This window comes from Trichosurus vulpecula, chromosome 7 (genome assembly GCF_011100635.1).
Source record: "Trichosurus vulpecula isolate mTriVul1 chromosome 7, mTriVul1.pri, whole genome shotgun sequence".
NCBI lineage: Eukaryota > Metazoa > Chordata > Mammalia > Diprotodontia > Phalangeridae > Trichosurus > Trichosurus vulpecula.
The window spans coordinates 92688651-92713829 of record NC_050579.1 but is presented as its reverse complement, the minus strand read 5'-3'; the positions used below and the strand labels follow the sequence as shown (position 1 = coordinate 92713829).

The 25179-nt window shown below is 35.6% G+C and overlaps 1 protein-coding gene across 1 annotated transcript in view; it reads right to left on the bottom strand.

Moving 5' to 3' along the window:
• PRKN (parkin RBR E3 ubiquitin protein ligase) overlaps nt 1-25179 on the bottom strand; it is a 1915523-nt gene that overhangs the window by 1195032 nt on the left and 695312 nt on the right. The window contains exon 4 of the mRNA XM_036765946.1: nt 9620-9738. Within this exon, the coding sequence (XP_036621841.1) occupies nt 9620-9738 (119 nt within the window). The remainder of the gene's footprint in view (nt 1-9619; nt 9739-25179) is intronic.

The window sequence follows — 25179 nt, the reverse complement described above, 5'->3', positions numbered from 1 at the left end:
CTTAAAGCAAAGGCATCCTAGCTAATGTATTCATTTTTTAAAGATAAAGTGTCTGCTATGGAATAGGATAAGACTATTAAATTCATTTTCATTTGTCCCCAATTAGATTGTTGAAGCCTTTACTTTACATGCAAAGAAAAACTGAATTAACCTATTGCACCAAACTAATTCTTAATCCAAATAAGACCTTAATAAGTCTTCTACAAGGTCAAATAGATATACATATCAGTTACATTCACATAGTGTCTCATTGCTTGGGAGTGACATGTAGGAATAACTAGACACACGACACTGATATTTTATAGCAAGTATTGTTTCATTCATTCATTGTTGATTTAATATCTAAAACAGATCCAGTGGGAGAAGCAATATGGTAGCATATATCCCCTAACAATGGATTCCAATATTAAACCTTTGAATATAAGAAAATAAAAGTTCTTAATTGTGAAATGACATATGCTCATTCACAAAGAAACTTACATATTTCTTGCCTGGGGTCACACAGCTATAAAACATGATAAGTGCAAATGAAAGCAGGTCTCTCCTAAATCCAAATGTAGTACTCTTGAATTGACTCTACCAGTTCCACCAGAGTGTAGACTGTACCCCACAATAATCTAACTAGAACACAAAGTTTAAATCATTCTAGAAAACAGTTATAACCACAAGCTTTGGCCACATTGGTTTTTGTTGGCATCTCTCCCCATTCAATTTAGTTTTGTTGCCTATTTCTCCTTGACTCTTCCCAATATTAAATACAAGTAGCACCTCAAGAGCCTACAAACATGAAGACGGAACTAAAGCTCATTCTCATAATCAGCCTCTGACCCCTGGCATGTCTTAATCATTTCAGGTCTGGCTTCTAAGTTCCTCTAACCATAAAGAAGTATTCCAAAACCAGTGAGATACTGTAAACAATGACTGCTCTTCATTTAATACCAGGGACATATCATTCTACATTGCATCATGCCCCAACTTGGAAAGCTGAAAATCCTGTTGTACTCTGTTATAGTCAGATTACAGTTGAAATACTAGTGCTTAAAGTAAGAAATACATTTCAGGGAGAACTCTGACAGGATGGAATGCACAGAGAGCAAGCCATAAGAGACCAGTGAAAAGGAACTGGATATGTTTAGACTTGAGAAGATTTAAAGAAATAGCTGATGTTAAGTATTTGAAAAGCTATTGTTTGGAAAAGAGTTTAGACTCCTGCCTGGCTCCTGAGGGCAGAACAAAGAACACTGGACCAAAATTGTGGAGAGACATTTCAGCTTAAAGCTTTCCAAAAAGTAAAATGAGTTTCATAAGGAAGTTGTATATTCTTTCTCCCTGAAGGTTTTCAAAAATGTGATGACCACTTGTTGGTGAATATGTAGAGGGGATGCAAGTATAAGTATGAATTGGACTAGATGGACTTCAAGACCCTTGCAGTTCTGAGATTCTATGATTTTGTGACAAAAAGCAATTCCCTGGAACTGGTCAGTAACACACCAGCCAGTAAAAGAATGAACATGTTCATACTAATTAAAAGAGAAATAATTGTGAGATGCCTTAAGGCACTTGGGCTTCCAACATACAGGTTCCTCAGGTGCTCACATACCCAACTTTTGAGTCATTGTTGTGAAGGAAATTCCTAAGCCAAGATTAAAAATTGGCTATTGTATTCCAAGGGACCCATGATAAAAAAAAATGCTATCCACCTCCAGAGAGAGAAATGATGAACTGAGTGAAGATCAAAGCACACTTTTTCATTTTCTTAATTTTTCTTGTGTTTTTTTTTCAATCTGGTCAATATAGAAATGTTTTGCATGATTTCATGTGTATAACAAATATCAAATTTCTTACCTTCTCAATGGGTGTGGGAGGTGCTTGCTGGATGAAGAGAATTCAGAACTCAGAATTTTAAAAAATAATGTTGAAATGCACAAACATACTATCAAGACAGGAAGCACTGGTGATTATTGCAGTGATCACTTTAGTACAAGGCAGCTCCCAGGTGAATGAAGACAATAACAAATCATTTTAATTGCAGTTCCTATCTTATGCCTTCAGGAGGTATGCAGAAGGTTTAATTGACAGGCTAGCAAAATTAACATCAAATCCCCAGACGTTCAAGAATACAGGTAGTTTCACTACCACTTCCTGCCACTGGTATTGTTGATCAGAAAGTAGATGCTCTCTGAGAAACCAGACCTAATCTTCTATATCATTTTTTTTCTCAAACAATGAATTTTACCTTAGGCATTCTGCTGATTACCATTCTGGAAATGCTGGTGCAGAGTGGGGCTAAAATATCATTGATGTAGCCACAATCACAACTTTGGGATTTTTTTTATTGGCTCTATGCTTGCACTGAGTGCAGGTGGAATGAATGAATGAATGAAGTGAATGAATGAAAGGAGTACTTAAGTCTTAGAATAGCAGTTCTGAGGTTTCAGAAGATTCAAAACTATGGACAGCTCGTGTCCCAGCCACCATTCTTACAGAAGCTTAGAGCTCATCTATCACTGAGCTCTTTTGTGTGAAAAAGCAGTGTAAGAGGTAAGTAGGTAGATGGAATGGAGTAGAGATAATTAGGTAGAATGCAGATAATAATAGCACTTACCGCTCAGTGTGTTAAGAGGATTAAAATGGAGAGTATTTGGAAACTACTTTGTAGACCTTAAAATGCTACAGAAATGAAAGCTAGCTTTCTAACTAGCAACTACAGAAGCAGCAGCAGCAGCAGTACAAAAGTGGTAGCTGGGAGACAAGGCATATTAATCTGTTTTAAAAGATCTGGCTTTAATTTTCACTAATATACTTTTTGAGAATGAATGTGGGTACTCTATCTAGGTTTTTAATATTTCATTTGAGTAAAAATGATTTTGTGGACAGGCTAAGTCACAGAAACTTGTGAAGGACAAGAGAGCTAGTGTCAATGTCCTTGAAGAAGGGAACATAAAGAAAGAGGTTGGCAGAGCTTAGGAGGAAGTATCCTGAGGACAGATGCTGACAACTCTAGGGATTATCAGGTATACCCTTGGAAACCAGATCTTTAGAGTAAATGGTGGGGACTCTCCAACAAAGAGCTGCTGGTGACAAAATTGATTTGAATAGGAAAAGGGGGATATGTAAGGGAATAGAGAGGAAAAAGGGAAAAGGAAATACTAGAAGAAAAAGGAGACAGGAAAGGGGAAGACTAAAGAGAGGGACTGGAGAATGTAGACTTTCTCACTATCGGGCATGAGGGTGCTTCTTCCTGGAGTACCTAGGATTCTTATTACCCAAAAGAACATAAGAAAAATATGGAATAGTTTCTCATTTGAAATATAGATGTGGCCATATGCCCTGGGAGTCCAGAGTTCCTCTAACCTTGTGTGAGATTATCTCTCTCTCTCAAGGGGATTAGCCAAATCAATTCAAAAACCAAGGAGTGTATTTGTTCCCTTGGAGCACAGCCAGGGGCTGAAGAAAGGTGCACCTGAAGAAGGGTGGCATAAGCATCTGAAGCAACAATCTGCCTCCCTGTTTGACACTGATGTGTGTGGATGTGTGTGTATCAACTGTGACTCCACAATCTTCTATTAGTTTATTTAATGTATTCATATAATTCCCCAATTCAGAAGTAGGAAGAGCTGCCAAATGGTAAAATATTACTGGCAAATTAGAAGTTGTAATTACTAAACCTACTACATAAGGCAGAAAAATACATAAATTTAGGAAATATAAATTATTATATTAAAGCAGAATGGTAAGTTTAGTAACACTTAAGCAAGTAATTGTCCAGGTTTTTAAAAGACAAAATTTTATTACACAGATGTGAGAGTAAGTTTTGTTATTAAAAGAATTAAGCTGACTCTCCTGACCAACAATTAATCTGCAACAAATATTAAGTTTTGGGAATGATTATATATTTAAGCTATATTTCTTACCATAGTTCACCACATAAATTGTTCCCAATCTATAAGCCCATTTCAAATAAAATCCATCATGCTAGGCACTTTACATCTTTTTCTATTTATTGCCTCATTTCTCATCAGAAACCTTTTAGCTTTAATATTATTCCCTGGCACAGTATCTCATTAGAGTGGCAAAGATAAAGTTCTTTTTGAGATAAAGTAATTAGAGTGATTGTGAGCAAAAATCAGCCAAACTTCTGGGAGGCAATAATTCTCTCATTTCTGCTTCTACTGAAGTCTAACAATCTAAGTAAAGGCAAAAAGATGTTGAATAGGAACAGTCTTGGTTTAGAAGAGACAGCACCTTGGGATTGGCCCCTTTGTGGAAAAAATGGGCTCCGCTTTTCATATGAAATCTCATGTACTATAAAAAAAAAAGGTTGTGAGATGAACTAATTTGGCACAGTGGTATAAAGCAAAGAGTACCAGCTAGAAAGCTTAGGTTCCAGTCAGTCCTACTTCTGTGGAAGGCAACTGAGAGCCTCAGTTTCCATATTTGTAAAACGTGAAAAAAGGGGGTTCTGTCACAGACACAAACACACACACATATGCATATATATTATGATTATACAAGAATCTTTGATAGATGTGATCACAGTAATAACTGCGTATGAGGAGAAGGGAACAAGCATTTATTGAACACCTGATATGTGTCAGATGCTGTGCTAAGTATTTTACAAGTATCCCATTCGATCCTTACAACAAGCCTTAGAGGTAGGTGCTGTTATTATCCACATCTCAGGAAATAGAGGCAGCTCTAAAGGTTAAATGACTTGTCTGGGGTCATATCGCTAAGGCCATTGTGGAACTCAGTTCTTCCTGATTCTAGACCTAGGGCTCTATGCCACTATATCACCTACCATATTAGCCACCTAATAAGGTTCTTATTAGCAATATAGAACAAGGCATAAAAGAGATATGTGTACACAAAAGGTGCTGGACACCATGACCACCCCTGCTACAGGAAGAGGTCCAGTATCCATAAATGGATGGTGGAGGTTTCCAGTTAATCAAGCTTGTGGATGACATTGTGTTAACTGTGTTAAAATATAATGGGTCCTCTTCCGTGAGACCCATGAACACATAAGAGATTAGGCACATAATTGGGGAAGGAAAAAAAACATATGAATCGAAAAGTGCTTTCCTCTAGATGGTGAATGACATGTAGTTGAATGAACAATTGTATGAGTTAGTATGTCAGTCCATCTATTTTGAATAAGCAGCAGAGATGGGCAGTGAGCTGAACATGGAATTAAAGAGGAAGAAGACAGCAAGCTGGATTTAATAGTTTCCCAAAGGATTCCAAGCTGCTCCCAAGCATAAAAACCCATCTTTTTAATAAGAGTATTCTCTCAGTGATGTTATATGGCTGTAAAACAGAGAATACTATCTCTAAAGAATTTTGTGGTGCATTGGTAATGAGAGAATGTTAAAAGGGCTAGAGAAAAGTTCCCCGATATATAAAGATACGCTAAATCTTGTACAGAGGATTTATAAAAGGATATGGCTAACACTGTGCAGAAAAGAAAGAAAAGATGAGTTAAAAATTTCATTGGTCAAGGGAGCACCTGCATTAGTGAGGCCACAAATCCACTGAAGTATGGAAATAAATAATATTTATTTCATGAAGTTGCCAGGTGGATCAAATGAGATAATGTGTATGTAAGAGGATATGGAAAATTTTGATGATAGAAAGAGGTAGAAACAAGGACACTTGTGAGAGAGTGGTAAAAAAGCAGTCCCTCAAAGAAAAGGGACTTTATTCAGGATAAATAAATCCAAGTGTAGTTTCCCAGCATCTGATTTGCATATGAACAGCTTGAGGAACTGCAAGACAACAGGGAGAAAACTCAATTCCTAGAACTGTTTGGTAGCCATGGAACAAAATGTATGAGTGGCTTCAGTAGAGCAGCTAGTAGAGAAGCAGCCCAAACCGTCAGTGAATTGTTGGATGTACATTTCCTAAGGGAAGCAAACGATATGGAGGCCCCCCAGTGCAGACATATGACGTGCCCTTGGGACATTATTTCTTGGAATAGTGGAAAGTGATTAACAACGAACAGATTTGGAAAGCCCAACCCTAAAAGAAACTACTGTCATTTATGCATAAAGAAGATAATTTTTGCCACTCTTCCGAAGCCACATGTTACTATTTTGGTTTTCCAAATTGTTCAGCTCCACTGAGTCAACATTCCTCCCTTACCAAGGCTCTCTTTCCAGCCCTGTATTGGTATAGTAGCTCATTAAACTTTCATATCCTACCTTGAATTATTTTTGTCATAAATAAGCTCCCTGAAGGTAGGAACTATGTCTTAATTAAACAGTACCTACCACAATGCTTTACACAGAATAGACACTGAATATTTGTCGGCTGAATGGATGAATAATGAATGGAAGACAGACTGTTTATAGCATGAGGACAGCCTATGGCTGTTAACAAAAACAGAGCTATGTTCTGCTTACAAAGAAACTGAAATCCCCACCTTCACCTCAATTAGCATCATGCTCTAACAAAGCTAAGCTGCCTAAATGAACATGTGAAATACTTCAACCAACCACATACAGCAGTAAGCCAAAGATAAATCAACCATGAGGGAAGTTTTAGAAATTTTGGACTAAGGGTCCTATCTAATCACTCCTCTAAAATTTTCCTTACTTATGACATTTCCTGAATCAAGTAAATGCATCTCACGTTCCCAACACCACACTTTCTTCTTACTTCAAGATGAATGACAGTAGAAATAAGTTGGTTGTAATTCTCTTACAGTCAAACAAGAAACAGGGAAACAGAGGATTTATGTTTCATAATGTTTGCATGATTTATGTAAATCTTTCTTGTTGACTTAACTTAGGGGATACTACCGTTTTTCCAAAAATACATATCTATTCCGTCTTTTGTTGAAAGATTGTAGTGAGGGGGAAAACCATTATAGAAATTTCTAAAAGTGAACAATACTGCCCCAACCAAACATTGCTATTTCACTCCCCCTCCTAATAGCTGAATAATGCAAAACAAAATGAGTCAAAATGAAGAAAGCAATATTCACACATTCTGAGAGTTCTGATGCCCTATTATAATTATAGAATTTATAGCTAGAAGGAACCTCAGAAAATTTCTACTACAGCTCCTTATTTTACAGATAAGGAGATTAAGAGCATTGAAAACAAAAATGGTTTGCCCAAGGTAATATTAATAATAAATAAAAGAGACAAGATTTGAACTCTGGTACAAAAATAGTCCTTTTTCCACAATGCTACGATGCCTACTTTCACATATGAAGAAAATATTGTACAATGCTATAATGTTTAAGGTCACCATGAAAGAAGGTATAGTGGTTTATTTGTTTGTTTGCTTTTCCAGCAATACAAAGGTCAAAATTCCCTTTTACAAAAACACTAAAACTATTCACTGCAATTTTAAATGTATTCATTCTCATGATATCCATAATGCAGCATCTATAAATAATATAATAGTTTTATATAATATAAATATACGTACGATATTATTATGTCTCATAATAATGTTTTATAATAAATGTGTTATTGTTATTACTATCTGTTAGAGAGGAGGGGGAGATGTCCTTTTTGGATTACATTTCTTAGAAGTCTGTGTGTGAACTTTGCTATTTACCACCTTGTATTACCTAGCACAGATTTTGGTCAGAAAGGGACACTTCCAGAAGGCTGAATTACAAAGAGAAGACAGCTCTCGATTAGGCCTGAGTTACATAAGTCTGTCGGTAGTTTTGGTTCAATTGTGGAATAAGGTGACTCATGAGTCATTCAATGATTTAAAAAAAAAAGATTTATTTAGTCATAGCAGGAGAATGACATTCAACAAGGATAGGGCTTGAGGATAGATACCTCAAATTGATTCAGTTAAACAAAGCTACCTCACCTGTGTCAACCATCTTTCTATACCAGCCAAACTTGTGAGAGCACCTCTAGCAACTTGAGTCCCTTATGGCTGCATTGTACACAAGTGATGGGGATGATGTTGACAGGTTGATTATATTCCTCTGAGCCAACTAAGTCTTGAGAAATATCTCACTATCTTTTAAGGAGAACTAGCTTCACCTGTATGAGGGACAGGTTAAAATATTGCTCCATCTACTAGTGAGATGTGGAGTGGAGAGAGGATAGCTTGAAAAACATGGGTATGTCATCAAGTCAATAAACATTTATTAAGACTCTACTATGCATCGGGCTTTGTGCTAAACTCTAGAGATACAATATGGGAGACAACATGTAGACGATTATGTACATTCAAGATACATGCAGGGAAATTGGTGGTAATATCAGAAGTAAGGCATGATTGTTAATGAGACCAGGAAAAAAAACTTTTTAGAAAGTGAATTTGAGTTGAGTCTTGAAGAAATTCAGGCAAGCCAGGATGTTAGGGGCGCTCTGGACCTAGGCCCCCCGAGAGGGCAGAGATTAAGATGAAGAGCATTCTAGGTTTGGCAGACAGGTAATAAAAAAGCACAGAGTCATGAAAAAATGGCAACCATGACCTAAACTTAAACCAGACTATATGCTAGCTCAGGGCAGAGTCTGTACAGTTCAGTGAAGAGTATACACAATCTTCTGGAAACCATAATCCAAAAAGAACATAGGATAGTGACTCTTTCTCTCTCCCCACATATACATGCATGTATATATCCATAAGTATATATACATATATGTATATACATACATATTATCAAATAATAATATTAAACTGACACTTTGCCATTTTTAATGTACCAATGATATTCAACATAAATTTCTTTGTCGGAGTTAACTGTTGCATAAGCATGATTTATTCCCTTTTAGCCCATTAGAGTATTTTAAAATGATCTTTTAAATACAGGGAAAAAAACCCACAAGTAAAGAAAATCTATCACCAAAAGCCACTGAAATTCATAGAGCCTTTAGTAACTATGCAGTACAGTGAAAAGAACATTGGGCCTGCAGTCAGAAAGACTTGAGTTCAAATTCTGCCTCAAACACTTACTAGCTGTGTGATCACGGGCAATTCACTTAACTTCTGTTTGCTTCCTCAACTATAAAATGGGGATAATAATAGTTGTTGTTAGGATGAAATTAGATAATACTAGTAAAGTGCTTTCCATTCCTTCAAGTGCTATATAAATGCTAGCTATAATTATGATAGTAATAATCATTGTAATCTTCTTTATTGTTCTACTAAAATGACTGTCTGTAGACCTTCACTGCCCTGCTCCTAGTCCAGCCAGGTTGGGTCAACCAATCTTCCTCATTCAGTCTCCCATGTTATCACACTCCGGATGTTAACTAGGTTTTCCAAATAGGCTACCTTTTTTCTGGAAAGAAATATATTCTTCTGTAACTATGTGCTCAGATGTCTAATTCATTACTCACAAACATTTAAGTAGGAAAAACCACACTTACATGTGTATTTGATACCATTGTGTTTAGTAGAATGAAAAAGAGGTATCTAATTGTATTTCTTATGGTTTTAAATGAGAGAGTTACTTCCAAAAGGCAAAACTGTCTGTTTTATGTAATACTTTAGAGAGAGATAAATATAATAAAGAGACATTGGCTGTCAGTGATCCATGATAAAGTGGTAAAACAAACAAACAAACAAAAGAAACTGTGGGAAAATACATTGTTCTTCTCCAGACAGTATCCTTTTGGACACTGCCTTTCCTTACCTGGTCCAAGGTCAGTGTTGCCTGTTTACAGGTGCTGCACCGTACCCTGAGTTTTCCTGGCTGAACATCTTGACAGTCTCCTTTGCAGAAAACATAGAAGCTGTTGTAAGTGCGTGTACCTGTTGGGAAAAAAATCAGAGAAAACACCCAATCTATACTGAATTCAAATTAAGATAGAGATCCTTTATTTAGAAAGTTTGATAAAGGCAAATTACAAAGTTAATTTCCCAGGCATGAATGAAAATATACATTAGATAGATAACCCAATAAGGAAATAGCAATTTAATATAGAAAATCAAGTTTTATGCATAAAAGGGTAAACCTATTTTGCCTTTTTGGCAGCATATATATGACTTACCCTGTAAAACTACTAATATGTAAAACTAGCAAACTGTAAAGCTAGTCATGATAACTGGCCAAGTACATTTCAAGAAACTGGAATTAAATACATTGCCTCTTACTGAGGCTTACTAGGCTGGGAAATTCTGAGACTATAGGTTAAGCATTTCACAATTCTTGATTTCTAGTTCATGGCCCTATTCTCAGTTTTGATTGGTCTATACTTTTCCTCCTAAAATCTGATCTTTAGCGAAAAGTGAACCCCACTTCTTGGAATACAAGTAATGATTACATAATGCTATTTTCCCTAAAGATTTTCTAGCTCCATGACCACAAATCTCAACATAAAGTGGTACAAGACATACAATGAGTTCATTCCATCTAGCAGGAGTGGCTAATAAAATGAATAAACAATGTACATTTCTAGAGCCCTCTCTTCATAAAAAAAATCCCACAAAATTATAGTTATCTCTAGAATAGAAAGCGAAGAGAGAAATGGGATATATAAGCATATCAAATCATTTCTATCTTAGATGAAATGGTAGAGAGCAGGGAGAGTGTAGGATCGCCTTTGTAAATGACAAAGGAATTATCCAGATAGGGTCAAACCCTTTTTTGTCTCTTCTATGACGGACTTGACTTTGCCAGGTATACTACTACATGTAATACATTTTCTTGATGCAAAAAAAATGGAACTGTTTGGGAATAAAGGACGATAAGATCATAGGATTTTAGAGTCACTTAAGAAAGAGAATGGAACGCAATTACTATATATATGCACACATGCATATACATACATACACATACACACACAGAATGTGGGAGGAACAAGATTCTGAGGCCCTATCCCACATTAGCAAGGATACTTTTTCTTTAAAAGGAATTAAAACTGTCCTTGAGACATAACCCAGGGGATTATGACTGACAGTGTCATCTGACAGAGCTTCCAATGGCCTAAATACAAAGGTCACTGCAGGAAGAGTTAGCAGCTCCTTCCCTAACCTTCTCACCTGTCAGGGAAGCTGTGAACAACTAAATCAATCCTATGTCCTCACTAAATAACCTTGCCTATTAAATAAACCTTTTGTTAAATGTTAGATGGTCTATGTGTATTTCAGTTCTAAGCCTGAAGCATCACATTTGCCTGAAGCAGGCCCAGCCTACAACATCTCCTCCTACCCCAAAGTCGAAGAAACAAACATACAAAAGAAAGAAAAAGCATGCTGTTTTTGTCACTACTTTATACTTCTAGCGTCAGAACATTCAATACATTCAAGTTTGCTTGTCTCAATTTGCAGAATGGATCAAGAGATTTCATAGTTACACAGAAGATATTTTTCTTTCTTGATTTATACCTCCATAAGTCAAGCCAACAAGTAAAGAGAAAATGCCATCCATTCATATTGTAGAAATTTCAGCAACATTCCTCTTTGTAGTTTGCTAAAGACAGAATCTGCATCAGTCAAGATCTCATCAGGTCAGACAAATGGCAACGTTTTTAATGAGTAAGCTTCTATGAGACTGAAATGGGGAGGAGGAGCCCTGGCCATTAAAGCACCAACAGATAAAGCAAATTTTACTATTTTCATAACTTTCTACAGAGGTTAAGCAGAAAAAAGGAAAGAAAGGAAATTATTTCAAAAGAGGACTGACTGGCTCCAAGACACTAACATTATTGAAAGAACCTTTTTAGAGCATTTTACAATATTAAAAGAAGCATCTCTGAAATTGCAGGGACCCAAATGGCATTTTGCTCTGCCAGAGGGATGTAGCAATGTCTGCAATATTGTTTCCACTAATGACATACCTAGGCAAGATGTGAAAGACTGGGAAATTCTTCCATTTCAACAGATTATAACCTCCTACTAAAGTCCTTGAGAAAGTTATTCAGGAATTAGCAAGTGCCGATGTATGTGCCCTGGAAGCATACAAGATGACATACAATCTATTATAGATTGCTTTCCAGAGTGAGTGCCAAGTTGGAGATTAATAGTCAGTCTAAGGAAGATCAAGGTCAGGCCATTACTGGCTACTGCAAATTTCAAACTGTTAGCTTGAAACAGCTAGTTACATGAACTTGATCATGAAAGGGAGTTAGGCAAAGATGCACTAAGGAATGCTCTTCGGCCTCTCGTTTTTAGTACTATACCTCTGCATCGCTCAATGAAGACATGAGGAAAGAACAGACATATAGGCTAGGGTGCTCCCATCTGCTTACAAGAGGCTACAGGGGTTATCAGACTTCTCATGACCCCAGAGTTCTTTCAGACAAACCTAAGGTTATACCTATCTCTCAGAAGCTACGCATGGAAATGCCAAAAGTTGTAACATGAAGCAGCTCAGTGGCCAGTTCAGCACACTATGTGAATCTTGTCAGTATTTTAAATAGAGTTATCCCTTCCACATCATGACTTTCCCTGTCATAGTTTTGATACATCACAAGTTGGCATAAGAAATTCAATAGGAATCTTTTAGGAATTTTGTAGAAACCATACACGGCACATAAAGGCCAGCAGATGACACAAAAAAGTTTAGAAATTCACAAAGGCATAAAATATACGTATAGTATTGCATAATAGTAACGTATTTTATCCTTTAATACTGTAATTATTCAGGTTTCTTCTATGCTATGAAGGAAGGGCCAAAATATTTTATGCGGATTTTCCAGATTGAGGGGGTACTGCGTCCCCCAACCCCCACGATGTAGAAGCGGTAACTGTACTTTTCTCCTCTTAGGTGATCTTAAGCTCTTCTATTGGTCTACTTATCAATACTCAATATTAACACTTCATTATTATATTAATGAACTACAAAGAGAGCAGCTGTAAGAAATTCAATTAATCTATTAATCTAGTTGTCCTAACAAGTGAACCAGATAGCCTGATAGGTTAGGTGATTTGAATTATTGTTTAAAGATTGCTCCACAACAGATTGAAATGATGACACACTTAGTGAAAATGACCCTGAAAAGGACAGAAAACCCCATTTTGATTGATTAATTTAAATTTTCAGTAGATTACCTGAGCATCATGAAGATATTTTTCTCAAAGAGGAGAAAAACATGAGTGAGAGGGGAAAACAATATCAGTATGCAAAAGGAAACTGGGGGGAAAGATAAGCTAATGCACAGTATTTCACATCATGTTAGTGAAAGAAAGGATTTATCCTGATGATTTACCAACAAGTAGAAATACTCTATAGAAAAGTTAAAATTTTCACAGCAACCTATGTCCACTGGGCTATCATATCCTATGGAGTTTATCCAGACAATTTCATGTCTCCCACAAGGTAAAAAGTAGCCAATACTTCCTACAGAATGACTGAGACCTTGCAATAGAGCAAGCAGTCCACAAATGATTATCTGCTATGACTACAACCTTCATTGAACTATTAGCAACTTATATAGTGATGCTGCCCTCTATGAACATGCTTTAATTCTCAATTTTGGAGAGGAGTTACCAATTTTTATGGATATTTCTACACAATTATGTTTTATCAAGCAGTAAAATTGTTGATTTTTCATTGCTGTTGCTACTTCAGTTTTTTTTTTTCTGTTACTTATTTTGAAAGCATTAGCAAAACCTCCTCCTCTGGCAAGAAAAACCTAGAGAGTGTGGAGGATCTGAAACAGCAAGTTAGAAATAAATTACTAGGCTTAACGCCAAAATTCATGAATTCAGGCTTTTCTTTTTGCAGCAAAAAGGTATGGATAGTCAAGTAAGTGAACTAGGTAATCTTTTTGATGAATTCAACAAAGTCATAAATGTCAGGAGGTTAGAAATCCCATGATAAACATATTTTTTAATGGCAGATGTTGCTATTTGTTTTTAGAAAATAAAAACAAAAACAATTCCCACTGAATTATCATTGTGAGCACTCTTTCCACTGAATGAGATAGCACCTTCTCCACCTTTGAAGATGATCTGCATGAGTTGCTATGGCCAAAAAATAATAAATCATGTAGGGACAAACTTTCAGGGCTGAGATAGACCCTTTTGGCCTTGTCAATAATAATCCTCAGAAAATAGGAAAATAATCTATTTCAATGTCCATGCTTTTGAGGTTTGTACAACCTAAGAGAAAGAACACTCAAGTAGAGCTTCACGAACCAATGAGGTACTTCTCTGGAGGAATATTATGAGTGCTATTACTGTTAGAATATTCACAATAATATAGTCTATGTGTAAAATATTAGACTAAAATATATGTAATCTGTACAATTTGTTCACAATTTTACAGTCATGAAAAACTTTATATTATATATAAATTACATTTGAGTAAACTTGCAGTCCAGTACCCATTTTTCACATGAAGAAACTGACTTTAACAAATAAATATTTAAGCGTTAATTAAAAATGAGGAAGTTGATATATTCAAGGTTATAAAACCAGAAAATGATGGAGGAAGGTCTAGAACTTGGGCTTTCTAACTCCAAGTATGCCATATTGTTCTACAATGAAAACAAAGTAGCTTAATGTGTTTCTTTTCTAGTCTTAACTACAAGAAATCATTGAACCGAGGTTATTACCTCAAGTGTTATACAATCTATTCAACTGAACTGCATGAAGATGTCTACTACTGTGCTTAGCTTTCTCAAATTTCCTTCAAGGCTCAACTCCAGTGCCAACTCCTAAGCAAATCGTTCCTGATGCCCCCTATTCTTAGAGGCCCTTTAAATCAATTGCATTTTTTTCATACGTGAACATGTTCTATCTCCTTCCTTTCACTTAGCAGAATGTAAGCTCATTAAGGGCAAGGAATATTTTCCATTTTGTACTTGTATACACAGTATTTAACATAGTATTTTGCATTTCAAGAAAAATTCTTGAAATGAATTCAATTGAAAAAAATTCTTTCCTCATATGCCTTTATGTTCACTTTTATCTTTACATATTTGCCATTATAATATTTTAATCTGTAAATCACCTCACATGCACTGTATTATCAAAATCATATTGCTTGCCTTCTCAATGGGTGTTGAAGGGGGAGGAAGAACGGAGAGAATTTAGAACTCAAAAATTTTTTAAAAACTGTTAAAAAAATCTATACATGTAGTTTGGGAAGTAATTAACAAAAGAAATAAAAATGTGTTCTTTAAAAATTGTATACGTAATATACGTGTATGCTTGTGTGCATGTACATTGTGTATGTATGTGTGTGCATAAACCCAAAAGCATAAATATTCCAGGAGTTTCTGATTATCAGTAAGAAGAAAGGCATAAAAATGAAGGAACTAAACATCACTTAAATATTTACTTTGTAAAGCATTGTGCTAACTGCTAAAGCAGGAGACTTTTATCTGGAGTCTGTGAATTATTTTTTGAAAAATATTTTGATATAATAGTTCAATATAATTGATTTCTTTGTAATAGTAGGCATTCTATTCTATACATTTAAAAACTTTATGTGGGGGCAGCTAGGTGGCACAGTGAGTAGAGCACTGGCCTTGGAGTCAGAAGTACCTGAATTCAAATCTGGCCTCAGATACTTGACACACTAGCTGTGGGACCTTGGGCAAGTCACTTAACCCAAATTGCCCTGCCTTCCCCCCTCCAAAAAAACCAAATAAGCAAAAACTTCATTTGGAGAAGACACCAATATGCTTCATCTGCCTACCAAAGAATAAAAATAAAAAAGGTTAAGAATTCCTGGCTTGGAGCAAAAAAGGTAAAAAAACAAGCAAACCAGAATTTAAGCATTTAATGGATTATATGAAGCTAATGATGAGCACTTCTTCCCCTAGGAAAGTCAGACAAGTGGAAACAGGTATGAGTTGTAGGAAGAAGAAACAAATTGGTTATCAAAAACAAAAAAAGACCTGTTTCAATAAAGATTACTAAAGACTGGAACTGAAGAAGGGACATTGAAGAAGGTACAAGAATTTATAAGGTAGTATATATTTTCACATCTGGGATGATTTAATATTGGATCTGCCTAGAGGCTGCTGCAAAGTATCTTCCAATTTGATATTTCAAGTCACTTAATTGGACTATTTTCTACTCTAGGTGGGAATTGTCATATTGCTGATACATAGCAGTACTTAATACATGCTTGTTAAGTGACTGGATGAAAATCAGCCACACGTTAGGGAAGCATGTCTTCTTCACTGTCAAAAACAAAGGATGGAGATAGGAAATTAACTTGCTATTTTATTACTATGCTTGGACTACAATGCTTTATCAAGAAAATGCTATAAGTTACCATCTCCTTAGAAAACAGTGCCATTAATTCCTTACTGAGGAAATAATTTGATTTACATGTACATTTTAAAATAGCTCCAACAGACAAAGAATTTAAGCAAGGCTTCATTTCATAATAATGGTTTAATTATCACACCTATCATACCTATGACATTAGGTATATGATAATTGAGTGATGAAATTTGCAAAGCCGAAGTGACTTCCATCATACATATTTAACAATATTAAGAAACAGGTGAGCCTTGTATTAATAGAGAGACACATTCCAGGAAAGTCAAATATTGCTTTCCCATTGATTTCAATGAAATAGTTAAAGGCATAATAGGCAGTATTTGATTAATTTTTCAAGGCTGAAATTCCTTTTATCAAATTTATTGATAATAAAGGACAATCATACATACATATCTATGCACATTTGCCCTCCTATGGAATACCAAAAATACATCTTAAGATGGTATAGCAACAATCTGGCTAGCAGCTACTGTGGCTGTGTAAAACCAACAACAACCAGCACACAGAGGGCTGCTAACACAGGTTCTTTGATCCGCTTTTCTAAGGAAAGCAACTTTAAGGGGTTAACAATCTCAGTTTAGTTAAACATACATATATCAGCCACTTAGTTCAGAGGGAAAAGATCAGCCCCCTGAACTTCAAAACAAAATACAAACAGAAATTACAAACATCAACATACAAACCTTGTCTGATTCTAATCACAATTCATAGTTACCAGAGAAACACCAATATCTGTCTGGGTTATCAAAGCCGGGGAACAGTTACGGCTTGCCCAGAGTCTTAACACTATTCCCATGAGTGAGCCCCAAAAGTCAAACACCAACCTCCCCTCAATTATATCTTGTTCAGAGCCCTGAGGGCTCTGACCTCACCCAGGCTGGGTGTGTGAAAGTTCTCCATCCCCAGTATCACATCATATACAAGTCAATGTCTCCTGATTGTCTTAGTGCTGAGAAACACTCCAAGGCAAAAGATCCCATGGTACCTGCCCCATTCAGACCAAGAACAGAATCATTAAAGGCACTTAAGAGGAGAACAGCAAAAAGTCCCACCTTAATTACTGATACACATTGATTGGAATAACCTCAAATTACTAAGTAGTAAATGTTTGTAAAAAGCACATATACTCTAACCAAAGCAGCATAATTATTACAATTAGAAAAAAGTGTAATATTAGGAAAATAGTGAAAATGCAGAAATAATATAAGCTCAGTCTTTATAGTTTTTGTCACCATTAAGTTCATTGTTAACTGGTCCTAATTTTTAATTAAGACTAAGAAGACAGTGATCTAGTCAGGGAAGATATTAAGCTTTATTTTTAAGAGAATATCAATATTACTCAGAAAGTAAACTTTTAGTAAACTAGAGAAGTATGAAGCCAGAGTTTCATAAATGAGTGTGAGGTGTCATGAGAAGGGGAGGCAATAAATATAGACAATTTCCCCAAGGATTTAGGCAGTAAAAGGAAAGAGAGAGATTGGATGACAATTTGAGGAAATGAGCATGCTTGTAGGGAGTAAGGAAGAAGTGTAGATAGAAAAGGAGAAAGTGAGTATGAGTGAGAAAGAGAGAAATTTCCACTGATTTGATTGAAGGCTCAAATATTCTCTCAGTACGTGAGATACAAAATGTGGAGGTAATGTGTCAAGGAAATGCAAAGAAGAATAGAAAAAAAGGACTCAGATGAGGAAACTGAGGCAAATAGGGTTAAGTGATTTGCCCAGGGTCACAAAACTAGTAAGTGTCTGAGGTCAGATTTGAACTAAGGAAGATGAGACTTCCTGACTCTAGGCCTCGCACTCTATCCACTGTGCCACCTTACCCACCCTAACTCTGGGCAAAAACACTAGCCACTCAGTGATCTGGACAACTCTCTATATAAGTTGCAAACACGGTGCTGATCTGTGTTAGTAGAAGGACTTTAGCAGACCATTAGTCATTCATTAAATGTAGAGTTTTATACTTGGTATCCTATACTAACTTTCACAAACAGGTGTGATGTGTGACTATGAAAGAATATAACTAATTTGCTTTTCTAAGCAAACACACTAGAACTCATACATCCTAATGAGAGTTTTAGGTGAATCATCATGGCTAGCTATTCACTTAGTCTGATGATGTTCTCATTCACATACTCCTCAGTGATAACCAATCTTTGTCCTTGGAGGACAGATTTCATTTTTAGAAGTAGCTCTAATAATTTGGAATCAATTCAGGTGAATAAAATGGGTGTCTAAGCAGGCTAACAATATTTCTTGTATTTTTTTAAAGCATAGCTGTATAGAAATGAAACAAAATTAATTATCTTGCATGACTTATAGCCTGACACTGAAGGGAATTCCAAATGTATTCTGAATATGTTTTGATCAATGGTAGCATCATTACAGTATGTGTATAATATTCCAAATGATTATTTTGCAGGGGACACTATTCATTTAGATACACAAGCTTGGGCATGTTTCTTTTTTAAAAATGACTGTCATTTCTTTATGCAGCGATTTCATCTTGCATTAATTTCAGGTGACTATATAGCATCTCCAAGAAAAGTAGCCACAAAGAAAAAAAATCTCTTGCTCCTATTTTAGTAATCACATGTTACCCATTGACAAAAGAGGCAAGTTTTCAGAGACCCTGACCTGTTATAATTTCATTTGGAAATTTAAGGTTGGTTTATTCTTTTAAAATTTTCTAATGTGATCCTTCAACTAACTTGGCCAATTACTTCTCACCTCCACTTTCTATATCTTCAACATCATCCTCAACTGTAACCTAACACCTACTCTCTCTTAACTTGGACTGTGCGCTGTGGAATATACAACTTCATCTTTCATCCTTTCCCCAAGTGCTTTTTGTACTTTCTTCCAACCATAAGTACCATCACCATCATGAGCTGGAACAGCTCCTTGTCTTCCTGAACACAACTTCCTTTCTTCTGACTAACTCCCAAAGTCCATTCCCTCACTCCTACTTGTGTCACCTCATCCTAGATCATATGCACCCTTTGCTCACTATTCTATTTTGTCACTAATCATCAGCCATGTTTAACACAGTAGTACAATTTCTCCAATCATGCTCCAGGCTTATAAAGCCTTGCTGAAGAAATAAGCTTCTTAGTTCATCCTTGTCAGAACTGCTAATCAGTTTCTGATGGTAGTTGGCCCATGCGATTTTTTGCTTTCAAATTCCAAATTTCAACCCCAACAAGACTCCGCAATGGACCCTCTCTTCAATTTTCAATACAAAGAAATAAGAGCTCTGTAAGTTCCTTTTTTAATTTTTTTCATTAAATATTTCCCAATTACATGTAAATTGTTTACTAAATTTTGAGTTCCAAATTCTCTCCCTTCTTCCCACCCATTCCCACTCCTTGAAGAAGTAAGCAATCTGAAGTAATCATATGAAGTCATGCAAAACATATTTCCATATTAGCCATGTTGCAAAAAAAAACACACAATAAAATAAGGAAAATAAAGGAAGTTTTGTGTTTTTTTTTAAAGTATGCTTCAATCTGCACTCGGAGCTCCTCAGTTTTCTCTCTGGAGAAAGATAATATTTTTTCATCATGGTTGCTTTGGAAATCTCTTGATCAAAGTAGCTAAATCTTTCACATCTGATCATCATTAAAATATTGCTGTTACTGTGCACGGTGTTTTGTTCCATTCACTTCATTTTACATCCACTCACAAAAGTCTTCCCAGTTTTTTTTTTAAACCATGTGGCTTCGCATTTCTTATAACACAATAGTACTCCATCACAATCATATACCACAACTTGTTCAGCCATCCCTCAATTGATGGGTATCCCATCAATTTCCAAGTCTTTGCCAACACAAAAAGAGCAACTATAAATATTTTGGGCAGCTTGGTGGCACAGAAGAGAGAGTGCCAGGCCTGCAGTCAGGAAAAGTCACCCTCTTGCGTTTAAATCTGGCCTCAGATACTTACTAACTCTGTGACCCTGCGTAAATCACTTAACCCTGTTGCCTCAGTTTCCTCATTTGTAAAATGAGTTGGAGAAGGAAATGGCAAACCATTTCAGTATCTTTGCCAAGAAAACCCCACATGGGGTCATGAAGGCACAGACATTAAGGAAATGACAGAATAAAAACAAATATTTTTGAACAAAAAGTTCCTTTTCCATATCTTTGATCCCTTTGGGTTACAGACTTAGTAATGGTATAGCTGGCTCAAAGAGTATGCACAGTTTTATAGCTCTTTGGGCAAGTACCAAAAGATTCTCCTGAATGGCTGGATTAGTTCACAACTCCACCAACAGTTCATTAGTGTCCCAATTTTTCCACATCCTCTCCAGCATCTGTCACTTTCATTTTTTGACATGTTAGCCAATCTGACAGGTGTGAGGTGAGGTATTTCAGAGTTGTTTTAATTTGTATCTCTCTAATCAGTAGGGATTTAGAGCCTTGTTTCATGATTATTGATAACTTTGAATTCTTCTGCTGAAAATTGACTGTTCATATGCCCTTTGACCATGTATCAACTAGGAAATGACTCTTCTCTTTATAAATTTGGCTCAATTCCCTATATATTTGAGAAATGAGACCTTTATCAGAGAAATTTCTTGTAATTTTTCCCTAGGTTCTGTTTTTCATCTAATTTTGGATGCATTAGTTTTGTTTGTTCAAAAGCTTTTTAAATTTTATGTAATCAAAATTATCCATTTTACATCCTATGATCACCTTTATTTCTTGCTTGATCATAAACTCTTCCCTTATGCATAGATCTGACAGTTACCTTTTTGCATGTTTCTTTAATTTACTTATGATATCACCCTTTTTGCTTAAATATTCTTGACCTTATTTATTCCAAACTGCTTTCCAGGTTCCCCAGTAATTTTTGTCAAATGATGAGTTCTTACCCCCAAAGCTTGGATCTTTGGGTCAGATGAGACATTCTTCTATCCTAAGACAACATGGAAGGCAGACGAGAGAGATACATAACACAGTGGTAACCTAAAGGCCACATGGATGAAACAGCAGTGAAGGGACCAGATGATGGTGACAGAAGCAGCAGCAGCTTCCAGAGCTCTTAAGTCAGAGATGGTAAAGGGACCTGGGAATTGGTGAGAAAGAGACTACAGGGGACCACTGTGCTAGCTACCATTGGACATAGGACAAGATGCTCTTTAGAAACTCCATTGTCTTTTGGGTCGCAGCTCAAAGGTAGAGAGGAACACTTTCAGTCAAGAGAGAGCAGAGCCCTTAGGGGATGTATCACTTTTGATCAAGAGGGATCAGGGACCCTGAGAAGGAGTATCAATTGCAGTCTTGAGGGATCAGGGGCCCTTATTCGTTAAGGACCTGAGTGCAGGGCAGGAGAGTGACCATACCTCTCCTCATATCACCACGTAGAAGCACTGAAAACTCACACTTCTGCACAACTAGCTCTGAAAACAGGAGTGCAAAAAGGCTTGAAGCCTGCCACAGTCCACCTCCTCACCCCACTCTAAACAGAGCCCAACTTTAACATAAAATTCAACATCAAGAAACAGAGTGGAAAAAAAATGAGAAAATAACAACAAAAAGAAATTTGACCATAAAAAGTGACTATGGTGACAGGGAAGAGCAAGACTCAAATTCAAAAGAAGATGACGCAATCAAAACAGCTACAGGCAAAACTTCAAAGAAAAAATATCTTTTGGACACAAGCCCAACAAGAATTCCTAGAATCATCAAAAGGAGATTTTCAAAATCTATTAAGAATGGTAGCAAGAAAGAAATTTACACGATAACATTATTATATATTTAAAAGGAATAGCAAGTTGTACATAATAGATTTGCAGTTTCACATGTAATCATCTTTTTATTATACTAAGTTATGGGGTGTTTGTTTTATTCCATAAATTAAAAACAAACAAAAAAGAATAGTAACAGAAAAATTAGGTAAAGTAATAAAAGTAAAGGAAGGATATTTTTTAAAAAGGAATACAGACCAATTTCTTAAAGAATATCAATGCAAAAATTTTAAATCAAATACTAGCAAGGAGATTACAGAAATGTATCACAAAGATCATATACTATGACCAGATAAGATTTATATTGGGAAGACAGTATTTGGAAAAATTTCACCATAATTGATCATATCAATAACAAAAACAACAAAAATCATATTATCAATAGATGCAAAAAAAAGCGTTCGGCAAAATAAAATCCATTCCTACTAAAAAACACTAGAAAACACAGGAATCAGTGGAGCCTTTCTTAAAATGATAAGTACTATCTATTCAAAACCAAGAGCAAGCATTATCTTTAAGGAGATAAACATGAAGCCATGTCAATAATATCAGAAATGAAACAAGGATTTCCATTATCACCACCATTATCAATATTATACTAGAAATGCTAGCTATGGCAATACGACAAGAAAAAGAAATTGAAGGAATAAAAATATGCAACAAAGAAACAAAGTTATCACTCGTTGCAGATGATATGCTTGTATACTTAGAGAATACTAGAGAACCAACTAAGAACTAGTTGAAACAATTAACTTCAGCAAAGTTGCAAGATATAAAATAAATCCACTTAAATCATCAGTATTTATAGATACTACCAACAAAACCCAGCAGCAAGAGACAGAAAGAGAAATTCCATTTAAAAACACTGCAGACAATATGAAATACTTGGGAGTCTACCTGCCAAGACACACACAGGGGTTATATGGGCACAATTACAAAATACTTTTCACACAAGTAAAGACAGATCTAAACAATTAAAGAAATATTAATTGCTTGTGGGTAGACCTTGACATTATAATGAAAAGGACAATTCTACATAAGATAGCACTTATTTAGTACCTTAGCAATAAATTTACCTAAGAATTATTTTATAGAGCTAGAAAAAAAATAACAATTCATCTGAAAGAACAAAATGTCCAGAATATTAAGGGAATCAGTGAAAAAAATGTGAATGAAGATGTTCTCATAGTTAAAGATTCTAAACTATATTACAAAGACATAGTCATCAAAATAATCTGTTACTTGCTAAGGAAAAGAGTGCTAGATCAGTGGAACAGACTGGGTACACAATACACTATAGCAAATGCCCATAGTAATTTCATATTTGATAAACTCAAAGATCAAAGCTCATCATTCAACAACTCCTCATAGCGCAAATATTGTGGGAAAAACTGGAAAACAGTTTGGAAGAAATGAGACATAGCCCAACATCTCACACCTTATACAAGATAAAGCAAAATGAATAATGATTTAATATGAATGAATAAGCATGATATCATAATTAATTAGAGGAACTTGCAAAAATAGAGCTGTCTGATCTATCAATAAAGAAAGAGTTTATGATCAAGCAAGAGGGTTAATTTTGATTATATGAAATTAAAAAGCTCTTGCACAAACAAAATTAATGCAGCCAAAATTAGATGGAAAAAAGAAACTAGGGAAAAATCATAAGAATTTTCTCTAATAAAAGCCTCCTTTCTCAGATATATGGGGAACTGAGCCAAATTTATAAAGACAAGAGTCATTTCCTAGGTAATATGTAATCAAAGACACAGGTAGTTTTCAGAAGAAGAATTCTAAGTTATCAATAGTCATATAAAAAATGTTCTAAATCCCTACTGACTAGAGAAATACAAATTAGAATAACAAACTAAAACAACAAATTAAACCACTTCACACCTATCAGATTGGCTAACATGTCAGAAAAGTGACAAATGGTCCCATAGTTTCCTCATTTATAAAGTGAGCTAGTTAAACTGTATCATTGATAAGTTTGCTTCCACCTCTAAATCTACAATTCAAAATCCAAAGTGTCAGAAGGAAAACTGGAATTCAAGTGTTACCTGCCTTCAAGTTCAATGTGTTTCTACAATATCACTAAGTTCCATTAGGAAGTGATTTCCCCCTTCCCTAAACCAACATAACTTCATACTGTTTTTTTACTGAACCTATATTATACCTTGTATCAAAGTCTGGAGGGGTACATGTATTATCCCTACACTAAATTATAAAATCCATAAATACATGGCCTGCCTTATTTAGCCTTAGAACAACCCTAGCATCTAATACAATGTTTTACACAGGAAGGAAAGAAGGAAGAAAGAAAGGAAGGAAGGAAGGAAGGAAGGAACGAAGGAAGGAACGAAGGAAGGAACGAAGGAAGGAACGAAGGAAGGAACGAAGGAAGGAACGAAGGAAGGAAGGAGAGAGGGAGGGAGGCAAGAATGAGAAGAAGCAATGGGAGGAAGGGGAAAAGGAAGAGAGGGAAGGAAGAACTAAGGACAGAAGGAAGGAAGTACCAAAGAAGGAAAGGAAAGAAATAAGTGAAAAAGAAAGCCAAGATAGTAAGTTTAGCATTTGAATTACAGTAATTGACCACACAGGCAGATCTACTTTTCAGAGATGTCATATGCCAAGTAATAAACAACCTTGACTCAGATGGAAGCACTGTAAATACTCTTTAAAAGAAAGGGTAGGGTAGCCTATGCCAGCTAGAAAGTGACATTATTAATAAAGTATTGCAATTATGGCCATGTGCCAGCAATCACTAAAATTGCTGCAGCATCAACCTTACAACCTTGGCTTCTCTCATTCAATCATGCTCTAAAGGTTTTCATGAAGTTTTCCATTAATATTTTATAGTACTGGCATTCAGCAAGAATGTGCAGGTACAGCAATTACCAATTATAAAAATTAAATCCCATTTTTAAGACATAGTCCTTAAACCAAAAGTGGATATTTCACCCATAAAAAGCAACACACTTCATGACCTTATTAGAATTAGTATTTTTTTCATTTTTGAACAAATTTATATTCTTCTTTTTTACAAAATAAAAATGAAGTTACTTATTTTTAAAATATTTCAAACACTAATGAACACTTAATAGTAGGAAAAGTAATTATATAATGGATTGAAAGACAGCAATACCTCTTCCCCACAAAATACCATTCCTTAGTTTCTATGTTTTATGACAAATAAGATAATTAGTTTAAAAGTACTAGTTTAATAGCTTATTTTAATGTAATATTTCTTGGGCA